General features: G+C 38.3%; 1 protein-coding gene across 1 annotated transcript in view; it reads left to right on the top strand.

The window, feature by feature from the left end:
• ALDH1A1 (aldehyde dehydrogenase 1 family member A1) overlaps nt 1-22,274 on the top strand; it is a 48,930-nt gene that overhangs the window by 10,767 nt on the left and 15,889 nt on the right. Inside the window, exons 2-9 of the mRNA XM_016206668.2 lie at nt 1,549-1,653; nt 8,447-8,587; nt 10,437-10,566; nt 12,417-12,478; nt 13,898-14,026; nt 15,529-15,642; nt 20,337-20,439; nt 21,024-21,208. Coding sequence (XP_016062154.1) covers nt 1,549-1,653; nt 8,447-8,587; nt 10,437-10,566; nt 12,417-12,478; nt 13,898-14,026; nt 15,529-15,642; nt 20,337-20,439; nt 21,024-21,208 — 969 coding nt within the window. The remainder of the gene's footprint in view (nt 1-1,548; nt 1,654-8,446; nt 8,588-10,436; nt 10,567-12,416; nt 12,479-13,897; nt 14,027-15,528; nt 15,643-20,336; nt 20,440-21,023; nt 21,209-22,274) is intronic.

Raw genomic sequence — 22,274 nt, 5'->3', positions numbered from 1 at the left:
TATAAAGCAAAGGTTGCAAGGAGCTGGTGATCGAAGAGATGGGTTGCTGGGGGTGAGGTGGGGGTGGGGAACAAGGTCATAAACTTATATCATGTGCTTTCTGATCGCTGGGGAACTGGCCTTTCAATAGTTGGCTGACTCAGTGATCCAGCAAGTGAAGTTGAGAGGCGAGAACCACGGGTAGTACTGTACACAAACAAGCGTTTATCAAGTCCTAGTTGCAGCCCGGGCCTGTAGAAGAAGGCTGCCTTTGATCACACAATTACGGTACAGGGAGGATTATTGAACCACGAAGCAAGGAGTACAATTTATCAAACGGTACAATCAGTAGAGGCGTGGGGGGGGGGTAGTTGGGGGCAGCCTGGGGGGGATCCGACCCTTTAGGCAATTCTGGAGCCCAAGGGCGAAGTTATGCTCTGCAAGCAGCTTCAGAGCGCAAGCCAAAAAAAAAAACCCAACAAAGTTTGGGCCACAAGTTATAATATTAAAGTTCTTATTAAGTCTTCACACCACAGGCCTAACAGAATATAATTAATTCTGTATCTTGTCTTTATTTGATTTTTGGTGAAATTTTGCTGCGGTGGAAGGGTGGAATTCTGGATATATCTGACAAGATGAGACTGTGCTCTCTTGGTTTAAAAGCTATCATGTCTAAAGAGGTACTACAGACTTTAGGGCTGAAGAAAGGGAGAATTAGAAACCTGTGACTGAATCTCATGCGAGTTCTGCAGACTGGCTAAAAAACCCAGGGCAAGTACCAGGATGTCTCTAGTTTTTTGTGTGGAATTAGGTGCACTGATATGCAGATTCTAACTTTAATACCAAGCAGAACATAATAAGTAATTTCATAGAAAGATAATAAAATACTATGTTAGAAAAGAGGAAAAAAGAGGTTAAATCCAACTGGACCGATTAATGAAATCTTCGTGAGTTGATGATATTTTAAGGACAGTTTGAGGTGTGAGTAGAAGAAAAGAGTAAACTGCCAGTCTGAGGAAGGCATGAATAAAAGGTGTGGAGCAGAAGGCTTGGTGCTTGGCAGAATGAGGCTGAAACAAAGGTAAACTGAGGAAACAAAGGGTTGGAAAAGCCAGATCATAAGCAGCCTTATTATCACGCTAAGGAACCTGTGAGTGGAGAACCACCCAAGTGTTCTGAGGAGGGGACAAAATCTGAACTGGGTTCACTTAAGATTATGATAACAGGGTGAAGACTGAATTTCAACTAAGCAGAGGTGGGGGGCAGAGAGAACAAGGTGAGGTTCTTTATGACAGCACAGAACAAAGCCATGCCGAAGGATGACTTGGAGCTGTGTTTCTCTTGAACAGGAGAGGGAAAGTGTGTGTGTGTGTGTGTGTGTGTGTGTGTGTGTACGCAAAATGTCTTAAACAGACAAAAATATCTTGTGGAGGGTCCATAAGGGAAGTAAGTTTGTGACATTGTGCTCACACAGACATTCTGCAATGCTTAGTTTGATTTTCATTTTAAAAAATCAAATTTGCTGCATATTTAAGTACCTGTTTGTCCACTTTCTCTCCCTCTTGACAGATCTTTATAAACAACGAGTGGCATAATTCGGTGAGTGGCAAGAAATTTCCTGTCTTTAATCCTGCAACTGAGGAGAAACTCTGCGAGGTAGAGGAAGGAGACAAGGTGAGTTTCCTAGCACTAGTTCCATTTTATGCCAGGCTTTTTGCTTGTTTCTCACTATTCTGAGCCATAAACCCCATTTCAAGTTTAAGTAGACATGTCATGAAAATATGGTTTGTGAGGCCATCTGGGGAAAGGTACTCTTTTTAGCCACTTTTACAAATGATGATGTAACAGCAGAATATAAGGTTTGAGTAATTTACTCAAGGTGACACTGCAAATAAATAATGAAATCAGCAGTCAAATGCTGTCCTTTGATCCCAGAACTTGTGACTGACAGGGTTACTGCCTTACCTTGTAATTATTGTAAATAATTACATAAGATAATTTAAATAGCCTGGGGAGTGAGGAGAGTAAAAGCCTTTAGAATTTTAATCTGAACACATACCTTAAAAGGTATATGTGTTCACAGTTTAATTTGAAATGGTTTCTGGTCTGGAATTGTCCAGATGTTATCAAGCTTTAAATCTCTGTCATGTAAGATATAAAGACATAAAAATGTGGGCTTTTTGCTGTATGAAAAGACTACTGGGAGATGAAGTCAGCAAAACCCCAGGATAATAGCATTCATGACACTATGTTCAGTTCAATCACCATAGCAATCACATGTTCCTGTTGAGGCTTCCTTCTTTCATTTCCCTCTTCCCAATCAATGAGGTCACTAATCTCATGGTATTAAACCTTGCAGACTTATTCCAAGATAGTGATAGACCTGAGGGCCTCTTCTGAGTTTAGGGAGGGCCCTGGATTCAGGTTGCAGTATTAGCAGTGCAAATTAAGACCTATGCCTTTAGGGGCAAGAGTACAGTTTAGTCAGAAGGGTCAACAGCTTAAGAAGCAGAAGCAGAATAGAATGGAGACACATGTCAGCTGCTTTCAGATTTGACTTTCTGTATATGCCAGAGTTCATCTGTGCATAAATTCTTCAAGGGCTTCTCATTGTCTGGGGCAAAAGCAAACCCTTGTTTCTGGCCTCCATGCCAGCTTCCCCAACCCCCTTCAATGTAAGAGTCCCAACTTCATCATGTTCAATATCATCTGCCAAACACTGCATGTTGGTCACCGCCTCAGTGCCATAGTACGGTGAAGCCCTCAGGGCCTAGTTTAAATCATCTTCTGTAGTAAGACACCAGAAGTTGCACATTTGTATTTACCTGTAGAGCTTCTATTCCTTTTTCGATAAAATAGAGAGATTGCTGGGCCCCACCCAACCCTGGTGTTTGGTTCAGTAATCCTAGAGTGGGGCCTGAGAATTTGTATTTCTGACAGTTCCTCAAGTGATGCCAGTGTTGCTGGGTAAGGGTGGGCGAATACACTTTTAGAACCTGATCTAAAGTATTAAACAATACACTGTATCTCCTCTCAAGTGGTAGCGCTTAATAAGGTGCATGGACATTAGCAGGTAAGAAAGTTGATGATTGGAAACTGCTTGACAATCACTTTGTACCTCTAAGAAATGTTATAAGACCAAACTCGGGCAGAGAAATACTGAAAACACCTGGTGACATGTTCTAGTAGACCCAGAAGTCTGTGTCCTATGAGCCATTCCCAGAAAAAAAAAAAAAAAAAAATCTATTCTTCACATTCAACAAAGAGGAACAGTTTTGTCAGAGACTTCTAGAGATCTACACAGCACTACATTACCTTGAATGTCTGTCTAGTTGCTTGCATGGCTCTGTCAACCCTGGGGAGGTAGGAAAAGCAATAAAAGTCAAGGTGAGGGCGAGGTTGAGCCCCTGATAGCTGCCCACTCTTTCTCTCTAGAAGTACAAATGCCACTCAGGAGGGAGACTGCAAAGCTTTTGGCAGGTTGCAAGTACAAAAGAAAAAATTCTTGATGCTTTAGCTCTAGGGCTTGGACATCTCGCTTTACAACTCACTGGCTTTCGGGTTTAGTTTCATCAGTCAAACAAATCTGAGCCTGGAGTTCCAGTAGAAATCTTGTCAGGCAATCTAAGGTCTTCTTGGCATCATTGGTGAGATTTACTTTCTTCAAGTGCAGTGAGGGTGAGCTGAGACCATTCCTAAAGCTTTAGAAATATTTGTCATTTACTTGCTTTGCATTTATTGACAATTATTTCCTGTTCATAGGAGAGCAGAAAATCTGTGCATGAGTAGATTGAGGACACTCATTCACTCCAACAAATCTTCTAAGCAGGTCACAATGTGAATCACGTTGGCTGGATATTTGACACTCAAGTTAAATTGTTTATGCTATAAAATGCTCACGGTTGACGACTGTTCACCTAACATCCAGCACTCTTGTCATCATATTTTAGAATGATCTACTAACACTTATTTTTAAGTAATTATTGCTGTTTTCACAATTCTGGTGACAAAAAAGTATAGTAACTCCTAACAGTGCTTAGCCAAAGGTAGAAATCTACTAAATTATAGAGTCGAAGTAAACCTAATATTCTGGAACTGACTCTTCAGATAATGAGCCAAGAGGTTTTAAGGATTTAATTGATGAGTAGAATGGAACTAACAATGGGCTATTTAGGGCCTTTTAATGGTATTATAAAGAAAGGGGGAGGGACAAGAACAAATGGAGGTTACAAAGCAAAGCACGGATGTGGGTGGGAACTGTTTTCTTTTCCCTTCACTGGCTCTTTTAGGCTATGTTGACTAATCCTGAAAACTGCTTTTAAAACTAAAGCATGACGGTAACAAGTAATTGCTGAGGATACAAGTAAATGTCCATTAAAGTATCTGCTATGACAGGTGTAAAAGTGAAACTGATCTGCTAACTATTTTCTCCAAATCTGAATGAATTCAGTGTGGAAAAGCACAGTCTGAGAGTGATAAAGAGTTTAGTCTTCTCTTACTATGTTTACAAGGCATTTGATATTTCATCATTATTCGAGTTATCTTTACCCATCAGCCTCGGTCCCTTACTTCAAAAAATGAACGTTTTAAACCCTGTGCAGCAAAAGTGTTATTGAGGGTAGCAAATTTGACTCATGTACCAAACTGTGTTCTGGTTAATTCAAAAATGATGACCTTGAAAAGTGTCATATACCTAATAGTTTTGATGAATGTAAAATTTTGTTATATAATTAAGTCAATTAAAATATGATTTATTATTTAAATGTCAATATAAGATTGTTTATATAAGGAGCATCATTATAAAAAAATTAATGTAACATGATGAGTTTATATAATAGGTAACAAATTATTAAATATTTATTAACTGCTGATTATACTCACGGAACAGTAAGGAATGTTATAGCTTATAATACAGACAGCAATAAATATTCACTGGAAAGGAGATCATTATCAGCATAGCCTTGCACAACTATAAAACTGGATTTTGAAGTCAGAGATAGGATCAAATTTTGTAGGATGGATTTCATGCTGTATTTCATGTCTTGTAAAACTAGGTCCATGATGCTTAACTATTGTAGTAATTTGAGCTTATAAAGAAAACATTTAGTTTTTTGCCTGGAGCTCCATAGGCTCTTAACTAGTAGCTGGTGTCAAGCTGGATTAGTCTGTCAAAGGTTTAGGCAGGTTGTGATATTTCAGCTGGGTCTTAAAGAATATATAGGACTTTGAAAGTAAAAGGGGTGTGGTGGTAGAAAGTTCTAGGCAAGAATTACAAAATCAAAGGTGAGGAGTTGGACCAGATTGAGTAGAAAAAATGTAAAGAGAACTTTGAGTAGGTGAGGTGGGGCCCAAAATATTGGACCTTGAACATCAGAAAAAGGAGTTTGGCCTTAGTACTGCTGGCAAAAGAGGGGTAGTTGCAAATATGTGAAAGGGAAAGTGATAAGATAAAAAGGTTTGCAGAAGATTAGCCTGGTAGTAATAAGCAAGACCTTTGGGGAGAGAAGAGAATGAGTGGACTTGGGAATGTTGGCAACAATATGAGATAATAATGCCAAAAATAATACAGGGCAGTGAAAACCAAAGGAAGGATTAAAATATACTAGAACCGCTGAGAGAGATTTTAAAGTTTTTTTTGACTGCTACAACTACAATACAATTGCTACCATTTAATGAACAGTTAACATAATGTGTGTCACATAGAAAATGTGATTCAAGTGTTACCTTATTTAATCTTCAAAACAACTCTATGAGGTGACATCTCTATTTCAAAAATAAGAAAATTAAAGCTTAGAGATGTCACTTTCCAGTACCTTTTGCTTCAGAATATTCTTTACATTTTACAATATATTGGAGTGTTTACTTTGTTGTATATTTCTCCCATTCTATTGGAATTTTCAAAACAATAATCTCTTTACATCAGTATTTTATTATTAGCAGCCTGATGATAACAGTGCTACAGAACAGAGAAATTAGCAGATCTTTGGATGGATGGATGGATGGATGGATGGATGGATGGATGGATGGATGGATGGATGGATAGATGATGGATGGATGACTCAAAGCTTACATAGTTAATACATGAGGCAGCAGAGTTAGCGTCTGAGTTGTTTTGTTTCAAAGCTATGTATTAACTTACTCTATTTCTGTGCCTATAAGATAAAATATAAGATGTAAGAAAAGTAGAAGCATGATGCAAAGAACATGACCAAAAGAACATCCTTATTTATAGCAGCGTTCTCCAAGGATGTATTTTCCATATGGCGGAGTTACTCGTCTTGAAGCAAGTTTTTCCATGTCCCTCTGAGGGGCCAGACTGTCTATGATAAACCGTACTTGGCTAAGGCTGATGGCAGAACACTGAGCAGAAGGGTCCAAATGAAAGCTGTGTCATACAGACCTGTTTAAACACATCACAGCATATATTTTATAAGCTGTGGTATCCACATATCATGCGGGCAATTTCAGGTTCTTGTGGTTGGCTTTTTTATTTTTCCAACAGTGCTCTCTAAATATAACTTGGAAAAGGTTAGAATCTATGGCATAAAACAATGTCCAGATATAAGCAATCATTGTGATTAACTGAATGCCCAAAATAACAGTATATATGTTTCTTAGGAAGAGCAAGTAGTAATGCATATATTTTCCTGTATATATTCATTCTCTCAGGTTAGACAGGGAGATATACAACTGTATGATGTATTATAGTGAAGGAATGTTTGCTTGTAGTTTGTAAATATCATTACTTAATCAAACCAGATTATACTTCTAAAATCTCCTTCTCACCCCAAATCACCTTAGAGTGGTGATAAATACTGTAAAAATAGTTAATTTGTTTGAATTTTAATTTACAGACTTGTAAGTTTAGGATTTCTTAATTGACTATATCGTAAGGTAGGGATATTCATTTGAAGTACATGCCTCTCAAAGGGGTGATGTCGTCTTTGAGTGGAGTTTAGTTTAATTGTGGGCAACTTAAAAAATGTAGCTGGCTGGGTAGCTCAGTTGGTTAGAGCGTTGTCACAATATGCCAAGGTTGCAGGTTGGATCCCTGGTTAAAGCACATACAAGAACCAACCAATGAATGCATAAATAAGTGGAACAACAAATAGATGTCTCTCTCTCTCTCTCTCTCTGTCTCTCTCTCTCCTTTTCTCTCCAAAATCGATCAATCAATACATTTTTTTAAATGTAGAATAATTTTTCCCCTCAGATTCTCAAAGAAAATTATGTCTCCTGCAGAAAGTTGCAACCTATGGGCTTGAAACATAAAAAAAGAGAACAATCTGTGTTTTTAAGCTGTTTACAACAGATTTCATAGGGAAAAAAAGAAACACATGAAGTGGTAATGGCAGAGGTGGTGACTTCTGTAGTGTATATATTCTATAGGAGCTCGGGAGAGGTCTGAACCGGAATCTGGAGGGAATGCAGTGGTCAGGGAAAAGTGGGTAACTGAGGTGGACTAGGAAAGAACAGGAATATTAAAACCAGTTCAGAAAAAAGACAGAATGAGGGCAACGTGGGTGAAGGCAAGGAAGCCTGACTGAGTGTGATGGCATTACTTGATTATCTGACTTTTACTTGAAGTAATGCAATTTTAAGCAGTACCTTGTTAAAAAGAGAGAGAGAGGGAGGGAGAGAAAGAGAGAGAGAGAAGAAGAAATAAATTGACTCTTTACCTAGTTAGGGATCTAAAAGGATCTTTTGTACCCAGTTGGGAAAGGAAAGGCTATCACATACAGACCCTTCTCTATGCCAGTTTCACCACCTATATAACCCGTATGTATGCCTTTTTTCCACTGCACAAAAGGAACGAGCAACTTGTTTATAAAGTTTCCTCTTCAACAGCAAAACAAAGTTCTTATTCACCCTTCAGTAGGTTCTTCATGAGAGAATGCACAGACCATAGAGTCACCGGAGATTAAAGAAGATAATCACTATTTTAGATCTTGAGCTTTCCCTGGAGCTCTGGGTAACTGAGTCACCAAAGCCCTATAACGAAACAGTGAAGAGCAGAGGCTCTGCAGTCGACTGGCTCCGTGTAAAACTCAGTTTGGCCACTTTTGGCTCTTGACCAAATCTCTCTCTCTTTGCTTCAGTTTCTTCTATAAAATGGGGAAGATACTTGTTTCAGAAAATTATTGAGAATGAAATGAGTTAATATGTGTGAAGTAATTAGAACCTTCCTTGACATGTGGCAAGCACTCAATTAATAGCAACTCTCAAAATATTATATTTATATCCTAGAAAATCTCCCATGTACTGTGTGTGGGGAACTCATTCTAAAGATTAGGCAGCCGGTGCAATTTCCAATGTACAGTAGTTGGGTTGACACAATGTGCTAGACTGTGGGCTAATGAAGACACAGTGCCTGCTTGTGAGGTGCTTTGATCTGTTTTATAGGGTTATTGCCACCGGATTTGCCAATATGTTTAACTTACTAAATTGAATTGCCTTTGACTTGCAGGAGGATGTTAACAAAGCGGTGAAGGCCGCACGCCAGGCTTTTCAGATCGGCTCTCCATGGCGTACTATGGATGCTTCCGAGAGGGGACGGCTGCTGTACAAGTTGGCTGATTTAATCGAAAGAGATCGCCTGTTGCTGGCAGTGAGTACTAACCAAACTGGGCAGGAAGTGAGATCTCTAGAAAGCATTCACAATTTGGATGGCTAGCTGTTTTGATTTTAGTGATCCCTACATGTTCTCTACAAAGAAATCAAAGAGACTTTATGTATCAGCTCTCATAGGAACATTACCATTGAGATTATTCTTAGATAGCAGTCTGCACACTGGTTCTGGACGGTGTTATCTTCTACTCTCAGAATAGAGTCTATAGTCTAAACTTTGGCAAAGTCCTAGTTAAACCAAACTAAACAAATCTCTTTCCTTTACTCTGCAATTTCTTAGAGCAACGTGGGGTGTGACTATCCTAGAATAATACACTGAATTTTTCTAACTTACTTGACCATGAACCTCTTTGAGTAGAAAATCTCACCGAGTAAAGGTGCCTAAAATATTTCCCTAAAATAAATCTTATTTTTCTTTACTCTCACCCTCCAAGACACTTAATAAATGGTCACTTTTTTCCTCCCTGAAATGAATATGTTTACAATGGTCTTGATTAAATTATGTTCTTTTTACAGGTGAAAAGATGAAGAATAAAGAAAAAATTTAATTATTCATATGTTTATAAAAATTATGTTCTTATGTATACTGACTATTATTTTTAAAAACATTTTAGCAGTTAGATGAGTAAGCACATAAAACGGATGGGGGAAGATTACTTCTTTGTTTTCTTCTCAATTGGGTATTACAATGAAACCAATTTAACACAAACCAATACCAAGATCAGGGCTCAGAATAAATTTTTATTACTTCTAGACTCTTAACTGGCAGTAACATTTGTTTAAAAATCAACAGTAGCAATTATAGTCCCTCAAAACACGATTTACTACTCAAAAGATTCAAAACATGCGGAACTATGCAATTAGAAGCTATATACAATAAAACTACACTAACCAAAATGTCCTGTAGGAAGAAAGAATTTGCCAGAAGCTGGCTGCTACTATTTATCTGGTCTGTGGATTATAGAGTGCTGACTGCTTTTGCCAGCATAAGATCCTAAGGGGGGAAATAGAACAGGCATACAAAATCATGTTTGATGAAATTTTGAGATGGCGTGGAGTATAAAGTAGAGACAGAAGATTGTGTGATAGATGAGGAACAGCTTTAATAGCTTATCACCTCTATGTTCCTGCCCCAGAGAACATCAGGTTCCGATGAGTTCTGCTGGAGAAAGGGAGAAAAAGAGGAGAGATCATCTTATGTTGGTTAGGGCGCTAGGCTAGAAAATGTTGAACTTCACAGCCTGACCATCCAAATAATAATTATGATAATAGTGGCAAAACTAGAAGTTTCCCAATTAAAAATTCTGCTGAAGAAACTCATAGATGAAAGATCCAGGGGTCACTTAACTTTGTGTGAACTGATTGGTTCTATCCAGATGGAATGCAAAAATTAAAAATGATTATTGAGGCATTATTAATAGTCACTGACACTGAATTGTCACCCACATTTGTATTAAACAAGTGAAATCTTATTGGAACCCTGAACCATCTAAGGAGAACAAGTTGCCCCTCTCACTAGCTGTGTGTATATCAAATTGTGATCACTTCCTAGAAAGATGGTGAATTAGAGAACATTCAGAATGAGACAGAAGGAGCAGTAGAGTTTAGAAACCAGGATCTTACTAACCCTTCTCTCTAGATCTTGCTCTGACTATAAGAAAATCATTTTAACTCCTATTTCAGTCTTTTTTTTTTTTAAGAAAATGAGGTTAGACAAGATGACTTCTATTTCCAAAATTTACTAGCTCATCATTATTCAAAATATTAATATATATTTTTAATCTAAAAATTCACAGAAGTCTAGATCTGAGGTTTGACCTATTTTTCAGACAATGGAGTCAATGAATGGTGGAAAGCTATTTTCCAATGCCTATCTGATGGATTTAGGAGGCTGCATAAAGACACTACGCTACTTTGCAGGGTGGGCTGACAAGATCCAGGGCCGCACAATACCTATTGGTGAGTAGCTTTGAGAAACCCCGTGGGGGTGGGTAGCAGTGAGGAGATTACTATAGAGCTGAATAATTCTAAACACTCCCCTTTAAAGATGTCAACCAAATAAGGCAAAATTATTGTCTTCTTGACTTTGAGACAATGCAGTTCTGAACCTGGAAGTTCGGCTAAGATTCATCAACCAGCTTTTAAAATTGTTTCAGCATAATTGTGCAGAAGGGAACACTATAGATACTTTATAAAACATTAAAGTGAAAACATTCTTATGCTTGAATTACTGACTAAAGGCAATTTTCTCTCTAAGGGCCCAAACTTTGCAAAGCTGGCCACTGAAATGATTTATGTGAGTTTTATTCCAATAGAAGCACTTACACCCTTTCGAAATTGTAGTTATTTAAGCCACTTTGCATGTTTCAGTGTGAGTCAGTTATGGTCGTCTGTGCCTGGTCTCACTTAGTATAGTTACATTAGATTAATTAAACAAACCAATTCACATTGATTTGTTTCAAGTAGCTTTAAAGCAAAATGGGACTCTGTTTATAGCACGGTTTAAGAATTTGTGTGAGTAAATGATTATTTTGTGTTTTAGTATTTTAGTACGCTATGCACATAATGGAAATAGGAATATTGAAAAGACATCATTTGGGAAAACATTATGGGTAGAAATTGACTCAGAAACCAACTATAGAAATATAGGGCTCTCCAAGACTGGCCCTGATGGGTATTTTTAATGTAGAGCGTCCAGCAGGTTAGAAGTAATAGCCAAGAAGATAAAAGGGGAGAGTAAGACCCTGGTAATACCAAGAAATGTGGCTATTTTAGAAACTCTTACTTAACCCTATGACAAAATGGGAGAAGCCATTTAAAGTACCAATAGAGCCCTAGCCGGTTTGGCTCAGTGGTTAGAGCATCAGCCTGTGGGCTGAAGGGCCCTGGGTTCGATTCCGACCAAGGGCATGTGCCTTGGTTGCAGGCTCGACCCCCGGCCCCAGTCGGGGCGTATTTGGGAGGCAACTGATTGATGTGTCTCTCTCATGTCGATGTTTCTCTCTCCCCCTCCCACTCTCTCTGAAAAGTAATGGAAAAAATATCTTCCAATGAGGATTAAAATAATAATAATAAAGTACCATAGATTTTGATAAGGAGCCTTCTTGCTATGATAGCCAAGACGTTTTGTGGGAACTAGGACAGAGAACACAAAGCACCATGTAGCCTCGGGATGACCACATCAAACTTTGAGGCATATGAAAAATCAAATCCAGATTGAAAAGAAATGTCTTGTACTTTGGGCATTTTTTTCATGGATTGAAAGAGTTTGCTTTTATTGTTTGGTAGGCAAAAAACAAACAAACATTTTAGAACAAACCAGTAGGAAAGACTTATTGCTTGTAAGGAAATTTTTTTAAAAATTCTGCTACCTTTCAGTTTTACTAGTTTAAATTATGTTACTTAAAAAAATTTCCATCGTTACTGGTAGAACTTAGAGTTTCCAGAAACAGAATTTTAATAGTTCTTTTCTCAGTCACAGGCCTTTTATTTCCTTTCTGATGAAAGAAAGGAAACAGAATAAGATGATACATAAAATAGTCCTCCTATATGGTGAGAGAATTAAATATCTGTCAGATCTTTTCCAATTTTGCATTTTGGCTTTGGCCTAATTCAGTTTTATGGTTCCTCTCAGTTCAAATGACTATTTGAAGGCTCAGATTTTTATTTGGAGATATAAAAGATATAGTTGGAGATAGCTTCTTTTTTTGTTATTGTTGTTTATACCTTCCTCCCACATCAGCCCCAAACTACCATTTCATGAATGTCAGTCACATTATATATAAATGATTGTGTGTTTTATTTTCCAGATGGAGACTTTTTTACTTATACAAGACATGAGCCTATTGGTGTGTGTGGCCAAATTATTCCTGTAAGTCAGTCTCCTATATAATTTTCAATCTTAAAAAGAAAATGATTTCTAATTCTGTTTCATTTAGTAACAAGACTTTCTCCAGCACAAATGGATTCTTACATGTTTGCTAAATGTGGGGCAAATATAACTGTTGAATTTGTGTCTCCCTGTGACTGAACTCCTTGGATATGAATTGGATAGTCCAGAAACCTATCTATATCCTGAATCTCTTAAGTGTGTTTCAGTATTAGAGCATCAACAAATCTTTACCTTTTACTCTGGTTTGTTTTTAAAATACTGTATTATGTGCTCTTTGAGATTCTTTGTTTTGTTTTGTTGTTGTTGTGTGTGTGTTTTTTAAAAGCAGTGTTATATACTCTTTTCAAATTATGAGTGAATTTTTAAAATTTAAATGGAAAGAAAAAACTATGGGAGCACTGTATGGAATACATTCTTACTTTAGATAAGAGGCTTTGACACTTCAAATGCCTCATAGAGAAGGTAGTATTTTTAATCAGAATGGTGAGGATTTTCTTGTAAGCCCAACAAATAGGAAACTATCTAAAAGATTTCACTTTCACTGACTTATTCAGAAAGGCCAAATAAAAAGTTGGTGAAGTGTCCCAAAGCTCTTAGATGAGGAAGTAGTAATGACTTATCTTCTGTTCCAGTGAGATTGAAATGTATACATATCAACATTTTGAAAGAAATTTCTTGTTAGTTTAAAAATTCCAATAAAATTCATAAAAACGACAGTGTCAAATAGCTAATATTTAATATGCCCACCTATGATGAACCAGTCACTGTGTTAAGTATTTGCCCCATCTTTTCCATGAATCTCCAGGACAACTTTCTGGGGTAGAGAAGACTTGTATCAATACTTATAGATGATGAGCTCATGCCGAGAGAGCAGGGAACTTGTCTGAATTCACATGGCTAGTTGGTGGTTGAACTAAGATGTGAACCAAGCTCTCAGCCTTCAGACCCTAGGTTTCTTTGTCTTTAACAAGATATTTGTCTTAGAAATAAATCCTAAATAACATTATTGGGTCAATAGTTACAATAGATGATCTACTTACAGAGAAGGAGAAATAATCACATTTTTAAACACTTACATATAACTTATAATATGCTGAATAGTAAGGCTTGATTTCCAAACCATGCAGTGATTTTTCTTTTTCCTGGTAGAAAAAGCTCAATAGAACAGCACTTGATATGTTGTGGCTCCCTCCTGTTCCTCTTCTGTGTCCAGTTTCTTTGGAACTTCTTAGCATTTATGAGTCACTTTTAGCAATGAAGTTAATTAGAATACCCCTGATGATTAAACAAAACTACTACAATTATTAACATCTACCAGAAGGGTATAATGTAGAAGTCAGATTAGCAAATGTGACTTTCAGCAATACAAAGACTCCAATGTTTCCCCTTGCTTTCTAGTGGAATTTCCCATTGGTTATGTTCATTTGGAAAATAGGGCCGGCCCTAAGCTGCGGAAACACAGTAGTTGTCAAACCGGCAGAGCAAACTCCACTCACTGCTCTTCACGTGGCATCTTTAATAAAAGAGGTAAGTTCCTAAATGAAAATATGCACAAAACTCAGGAGTCCTACCTTACAATAGGAAGACCTCATTTGCTGCTACTGTAAATGACATCACCTGTCAATGGCTCCCTTCCAGTGGTGCAGACACATTTAGCATGGCCGTGGGCTGGGATCTCTGCAGGCAGTCAACCCAAGTGAACCTCTGCCCAAATGGAGACAGGAAGCCACACTTGAAGGTTTCATGTCAAACACTCACTTCATGATGACATTTTTATTTCTTTAACCTAATTCTCGTGAATGCAAATTCATGTGAATATGATATGACTTCCTTTCAAATGTTGAAATTTAAGTTGGTTTATAACCACTAATGACCTGGAGGTTCTGCAAACTGTCTAAACTAGTCCATCCAAAGGTTGAAGTCCTCTATGCTAATACACTTGCTTGTAACATTGGACTGCATTATTTTTAAGCACATCTACTCACAACGAGATATGTTGATACTCTCTTTTCTAGTTTGATTCCCTCTAAATGTACCTTCTTAGTCACTAGAACATAAATTCAGGATTACTGAACCCACATTTTAAAACTACTCTTCACTTCAAATTTTAAAATTCAAGAGAGAGACCAGACTGATGGTTACTGCAGAGGAGGGGATTGGGGAACTGGGTGAAAAAAGGTGAAGGGATTAAGAAGTACAGATTAGTAGTCGAAAAATAGTCTCAGGGGTGTAAAGTACAGCATAGGGAATATATTCAATAATATTGTAATAAGTATCTGTGGTGCCAGATGGGTACTTGAAATACTGGGGGGAACATTTTGTAAAGTATGTGATTGTCTAACCACTAAGCCGTACACCTGAAACTGATACAAAATAATACTGAATGTAAACTGAAATTAAAAAATTAAATTTAAAAAGCAAGAGGCATTTTGATATAAATAACATGAAATTTTAATATACCCATGTCAGTTGCCGCACTGTTTTCTACCTAATTCTTTAACTAGGACTAAAATCAATCTGTGAAGCTTAATCATGACTGGATGACTGTTCTTATCTAACACTGTACTGATTACATAATGCGAAGGGAATCTGCAACCCAGTCCGTTTGCTCTGAACCATCAACAGCTAGAGACTAAAATGTGGGTTCCCTTTAGCTTCTTAATTTTGCTTTCCTTCTATGTGAGTAATTTAGCAGGCACTGCTGTACATACTATCCTTCTGTTTGGCTACTAAGCAACTTGAGACAGTCATCAGTGGAGCGATGATCTACAAAAGTCAAACATGGATTCCCCCGAGAAGAAAGGGGCCCTCAAAAATGCAACCAACCCTTGAGGTTATTTTAAGTGGGCTAACAAATGAAATAATCATAGTAGTAATAATAATAATAAAACCACTTAAGTGAATCTTGTCTTGTATAGACGCTCATGAGGTTAACATAAAGTGGCAGCTTCGATCCCATGCTCTCCCCTTTTCTTCATGGAATTAAACTCTCTTTCCTGTCATAACTGTTTTTACTTGGCCTCTTTTAGGCAGGATTTCCTCCTGGAGTTGTGAATGTTGTCCCTGGTTATGGGCCGACTGCAGGGGCCGCCATTTCTTCTCACATGGACATAGACAAAGTGGCCTTCACTGGATCTACAGAGGTAACTTCCCCCCCTCAGGCCAGTCGTTAAGGATGTCTGCCTCTCCAGCTGTCAGAAGCGTGTTTCATGTAACTCTTTTTAAGCTGACATTTCCTTAAAACAGAAGTTCTTTTTAATGGTTCGTTCCCTGTTCTAACCTTCAAACATGTTTATAGAACATAAGCAGATGTGGCTGAGATGAAACGGAATACCCAGGACCAGCTCCGAAGGACTGGAGTGCGCTGTTCAGTGCGCTCATTACTTTCCCCGATGACAAATGTGACCAGTTAGACCTTGTCTTAAGGTTAGGTACAGTTTATATAGAAAATATAAGTTAGGCTGCAATGATTTGTATAGATGAATGAAATTTTATCCTGTGGATTATAAAACTTAAACAGCAGAGCCTCTCCCTTAGCTCCTTATTAGGGGCTGTCTCTTCTGCGAACATTCAAAAGGCCAGCAGCTCAGCTTCCCCGGATGTTACTGCTGCCCAGCCTCATTTTTCTGCCTCTCTGGGCCAGGTGGGCCATCTAGAAGGTTACAGAACAGGACCTCAGCCATGGGTACTGCAAGGAGAGGTGAGGTGGGGGGGGGGGGAGATCCCCTTGGAAGGTGGAGTTCGGGAGAATGGATTCCCACCTACTGAGATGATTTTCTAGTGAAAACAAAAGAAAGTGGTGAAATTTTACTGTAGGAAGCAAGAAAACTCTGGAGTCATTTTTATTAGATTATGTGACATTGTCAGTTGTTTAATACAAAATATAAAGTGTGCCTCTTCCAGGAATACAGCATAGAAGGTGAAGAGCAGCTTTAACCCCATCTTGTAAAGCTGCTGACAGGATGTGATAAGATACAAAGTGTGTACGAGGTGCTGTAAGGGAGCTCACAGGAAGGAATCCTGATGTCTAAACAGGTGCTAGGACTAGCTCTGGGGTTTGAAAATGGTTAGTTTTTTAACTTCCTGAAAAGATTGAGAGACAAGAACATTCTAGATAGTGAGGAAAAACTAACTGGATTACTTTATACTCTAATTAGCCACTCCAAAATAAAGAAACATTTACATAGAGAACTAAAACGGTAGGAAATCAAATTTTATTTTTTCTGATCATTTTAAAACTAGGTAAATATATACTTTTTCTTGTGTTTTTATACATATTAAGTAGAAAAAGTCTTCAAAGCCCTTACTGAGGTAAAGGAAAGCCAATCAACCCCACATTCAGGATTCTGCGGACAAAACAAATGGGAATGTTCGAGACACAGCAACAAAAATTTAAAAATGGTGAAGTCATAGGTTGTAATCATGGCAGAGGAGGTAAAGGCAGGAATGCACAAATTCCTCTCAGCCTAGCATTCCAGACCCTCTGCAGCAGGGACTCCATGCATATGTCCAGCTCTAGATCTCATGCCTACTCATTTCTCCAGCTCCTCTGAGCCAGGGGCTTCTGTTCCCTGGTCCCATCTCCAGCATCATTGCCTGTTTGTCTTGGCTCATCCCTGAGCCACTATACTATCCTGGGACAGTATCTACCAACAAAGAAATCTTGAGGTTAGAAGACTAGGAAACACCCCGGTTCACATTCTCACTCTATCCCTCTTAGTCGTGCCTTCCAAAAGTTAAGTATTCTTGCCAAATTTGAGTTTCTTCATTTGTAAAATTGAAAGAATTATATCTACCTTCTTGAGTAGTACAGAATAAAATCACATGAGCTAATGAGTAGTAAAACATTTAGCATCCTACCGAGTACTCAATAAATGGCACAGTGATTATGCGTGCTCTGTGCTCATTCCCATTTTCATATTTCTTCACTCATTCTTTGATTTCTCACATGGGTTTAGAAGTTGTGAGGGAAGAGGTCATCACTTCCTGATCATTCCATGTGTCTTTGATTTCTCCAGGCTTTTGCTCATAAATGACCACACCAACTCTAGTGACTCCCACCACATGTTACCTCTGTCTTTCTCTGCGGTCCCAGAAGCATTCTGAATTTTAAAGCTCTCCATCTGTGTTCCTGTTGTCCATGATATGTAATTATGATCGCGCATGCTCATTGCTTTCTCATGTACTCTCTGCTGACTGTCCTCAAACACTATCTTATTCATTGTTACTTCCCAAGCCAGCACAGTAATTACTTCTAAATAAATATCAAAACAAATTAAGTTGCCCAGCTCGATCCCCAGTGGGAGGTGTGCAGAAGGCAGCCGATCAATGACTCCTTTATCATTGATGTTTCTATCTCTCTCTCTCCCTCTCCCTTCCTCATTCTGAAATCAATATAAAGACTTTTTTTTTTTTTTTTTTTTTAATTAAGTTGACTAAGATGACCTTTGAAGCCACACAGAAAAATCAGTCTTTCAGAGTTCTTTCAGCTTCAGGTTTGTTACCTGGAAGGTAGGGAACTTGCCAAATGCCATAAAAGAAGCAAACTATGCATTCTTGTGGTCATGGTAGCAATGAACCCCATCCTAAAAATGCTTCTGGCAAGGTGTGAATGTTAATGTCCCATTAGATTCATTTAAAACAGTATCAAACCCACATTGTGCAGGATAAAATAAGTTAAGACATTTTCATGAGCATTGCTATTTCCACCCACATGGCAATGCCACAACTTCATGACACATGCTGTTTACCATAATCTTAAGAGTTCTTATGTTTTCTTCATTGCAGACCTCTTTGGAGAAAATGATGAAACTTTACTTTTTTCCAAATAAGAGAAGAAAGTCACAGGACAAAAATTAATGTTTCCTGGTTTTGGCTTTAGATATACTTTAGGGAAAATGGAAGCGAGCCTGTTTATTTGCCAGCTGAACTGGCACTAAGTAAAAGTGTAACCTTTCTACTTCCCTTGTATTTCTTCTTCTTCTTTTTTATAATATATCTTTATTGATTTCAGAGAGAGGAAGGGAGAGGGAGAGAGAGAGAGAGAGATAGGAACATCAGTGATGAGAGAGTCGTCATTGATCAGCTGCCTCCCGCGCGCCCCCTGTTGGGGATCGAGCCTTCACTTGTACTTCTAACCATTCTTCATACTGGTTCTTTTGACATCTGTGGCTTTTAGAAAAATGCCTCTTATCTTACTCCTTTCCCAAAACAAAAGTCATCTACTTTAATAAAGTTTCTCCAGTAAACCTAAGACAAAATAAAAAGGGAAAGAAAAGAAGAAGAAAAAATGCAGAAAGAATTTGGAGAATTCAAAAGGCGAAAGGCAAGGAATATTATCTAAGAAACAGAAAATTCTTAGTTGCCTTAAATGAAAATTTGGTTTTTTAAAGTGCTCATAAAACGTATATTGTGGAAGGAAAAGGGGATATAAGAGAAATTTCAGACATGGTTTCCTCATGGCAAGTCTAGTTTTAGTTTATTTTTATTAATCTTAAAGGTTTGGTTTAGTCCCATGAAATTTTAAATCAGATGAAAACATTATCAAATTAATTAATGCTCTACTCTGTAATGTAGTCAGTTCAGTAACCACACAAAATTTGAACATATATTCAGCAAGCATTTCTTATCTTTTGTTCAGTTAGGATAGAAACCTTTTATTTTATTTTTTTAAGGATCTAATTGGCTTTACTCAATGATTCAGGAATTGGGCAGCATCCCATCTAGTAAATAGAAAGGTGCTCCTGAAACTTTTCATTAAAATCTGATGTGTCCAGAAGGAAAAGAAATCCAGAAAATAAAAGAAGCAAGCTAAAATGAATCTTTTTAAAAAAATACAAGGATCATTTTAGAGCATTAAGATTTTAATAAAAGTACCAAATAATCATACAGGCCAGGTTTCCGAGATGGGAAATAAAAACAAGCACAGAAAATAATCTTGATGGGACGTGATCCACAAAAAAAGGAGTGAAAAAAGAAAGAAAGCAATGGGTTTCTCTGAAGAGAGGCAACCAGCATTAAAGAACCAGAACAGCAGGATTCCAGCAGCGCAGAGCACAGATCCAATTTCTTTCTTCTAACTCCACTGTTCAAAGGTGCGGAAGGGGAGAGAGGAAGGTCTGTCACTGTGGTAGCTGGTGCTGAGAGGAGGTATGCAGAGATAGAATAGTGTCACTGCTCCCAAGGAGGGGACCTCTGTTTGGGAATTGAAATCTGTCCACATAATACAATCTGAGGGAGGCTCTGAAAGAATCCTCAGGGAGGTACCATGGGAAATAAGAGGAAGAAGGGGTCATGTCCACTTGGAGTCATCAGAGAGGGATTGGAAAATAAGCTAAGATGTGACCTGGACCCCAAGGAAGGGTAGGGTCGGAAGCAGCCCAGGTCGGTGGGCATCTAATGAGGAACAGGTCTGTGAGATTCAGGAGGTGGTGAGTGTGGCAATTAGTCTGGATAAAGTTTCCTTGGTTTCAGTAGAGGGATGAAAAAAGTCAAATATACAAGTTACCTTTGGAGGCAGATGTGTCAGATCTATCCATAGAAAGGTGGTGTTCTGCTTAAAATGAAAGAACAGCATCCGATCTAGCCATGCACATCAAGGTTAGATTTCGTATTCTGTATCTCTGTCCTCATGAGCGTTTTTCTGATTCATCGCATAGTTATGCTTGGAGTAGGGGCCTTAATATCCGAAGGTAACAGATCTTTAAAAATGCCATTTGATATTTCTCTGGAGTGAAACTTAACCACGGCACGCACTTCGTATACGTTTAAAATGCTAAGTAAGCCTTCGGTCAGGAGAGCAGGTTTAAGCCTCCGCTTTTGTAACGCTCCGTTTCAGGTCGGCAAGATGATCAAAGAAGCTGCAGGAAAAAGCAACCTGAAGAGGGTGACCCTGGAGCTCGGCGGAAAGAGCCCTTGCATTGTGTTTGCTGACGCAGACAGTGAGTAGAAGCCACTCGCTAACTTTTCACCCTTCCTCCTTTTTGGCGCCTGGTCATGTCACACAGTGACCTGGAAATTGGCACCAGGGCTTGTTTCTCACGTCAAAGTGTAAGGCATTAACCAGAGTCCAGAAGTACTCTTGAAAATTGCTTAAATTTTCCTAACATTATAGTTCTATGTAAGCCTAACAGAGATACTATTTCTTTCTTGTTTGGAATGGATCAGGCTAAACTCTAAATGAAACAATTGTTTTGCACTCAGGAGCCATAATATATTTTTTTAATTCCATACCTTTAAATATGAGCATCACATTAAGAATAGTGAGATACCCTCAGACATATTGGACTGAGGCCAACAACCACATTTATTCAGATTCTACAATTTGTTGCTGTCTTTTCAGAATCAGAAAGGATTAGAAAGGTTAACTTGTCACCTGGCTGATAAGAGGTGGAATATATTGAATCAGTATCTGACTACATGACTCATGATTTTTCCGTAACACTGCATTACCTTTGAGAAATATATATAAAATATATTGTCTTTAGGAAAGAGCTCTTCTTTAACATGAATGTCTTCCTTGCAGTGGGCAGTGCCGTTGAATTTGCACACCATGGGTTGTTCTACCACCAGGGCCAATGCTGTATAGCCGCATCCCGCCTTTTCGTGGAAGAATCCATTTACGATGAGTTTGTTCGCAGGAGTGTTGAACGGGCTAAAAAGTACGTTCTTGGAAACCCCCTGACCCCAGGAGTCAATCAAGGCCCTCAGGTGAGGCTACAATAAAGGGCAGCCTTTCCAGGGGACAAGATAAAGTGTCCTAGGGGACAATACTGTATCGATTTGATTTAAAAAATAATTAATCTGACTCCCAACAGTGGAGAAAACATCATGTTTTTGTGTTGCCTCATTTTTATGTCTAGGAGTGGAAGAGTCATGTTGGGAATTAAAGATGTGAGGAAAAATAACAAATTATAGAAATTTCTTGTTTTCTTCAATCTGCATGCCTCTTGATTTCTAGATGCAGTTATCTGTCCACTTGGAAGTTCTTATTCAATCTGTCATTTATTTCTTCTTCAGCATCAACAGATAGAGGTACCCAGGACGTATCTACATTCTCTCCAATGTCTGCATTTACTCTAATGGTGACATGAGTATCCTAAAAGGTCCTGAGTTCCCACATTTGTAGCAACCTTCTCATCTTAGTTGTTAAAAACCAATTACTCCTATAGGGTTCCCTTTTTCTTCTGTCTACTTAGAACCATTATTAATAAGAGTGTCTCCCTCTTTAGCTCTTTCTCTCTCTTACTGAAAGGCCGCTTTTACCTCTTTCTTGCCCAGTTCTTTGTTTCTTGTCTATTATGGAAGCTCCTGAACCTTTGGTTCTAAATTTACCTTGCCCTTTGGGATCTTGGTCTGGAGCAGAGGTTCTCAACTGAGGACAATTTTGCCCCCCCCATCAAAGGGACAATTGGCACTGTTTGAGACATTTTCTTTTGTTACAACTGGGGGCAAGGAGCAGTTCGACTGGCATCTAGTAGGTAGAAGCCAGATGTTACTGAACATCTTACAATGCACAGGAGAGCCCCACAACAAACATTTATCTGGCCCAAAATGTCCATAGGGCTGCTGTTGAGAAATCCTGTGCTAGAGTCTACATGGTAAGCTCAGAGGCTTTATTCTTTCACACTAAAAATTATACACTGTTCCACACTGTTGATTTAAAAGAAAAACAAAAAACTATTATTGACTTGTTCACTAAGCCAAAGATAAATTTGATTAACCAAAATTTATTGAACACTATTGTCAGCCAAACACTGGGATAGGTACCTGGCAA

This window comes from Miniopterus natalensis, chromosome 12 (genome assembly GCF_054644295.1).
Source record: "Miniopterus natalensis isolate mMinNat1 chromosome 12, mMinNat1.hap1, whole genome shotgun sequence".
Lineage (NCBI taxonomy): Eukaryota > Metazoa > Chordata > Mammalia > Chiroptera > Miniopteridae > Miniopterus > Miniopterus natalensis.
The sequence above is the reverse complement of the archived record's forward strand: the minus strand, read 5'-3'. Positions and strand labels throughout refer to the sequence as shown.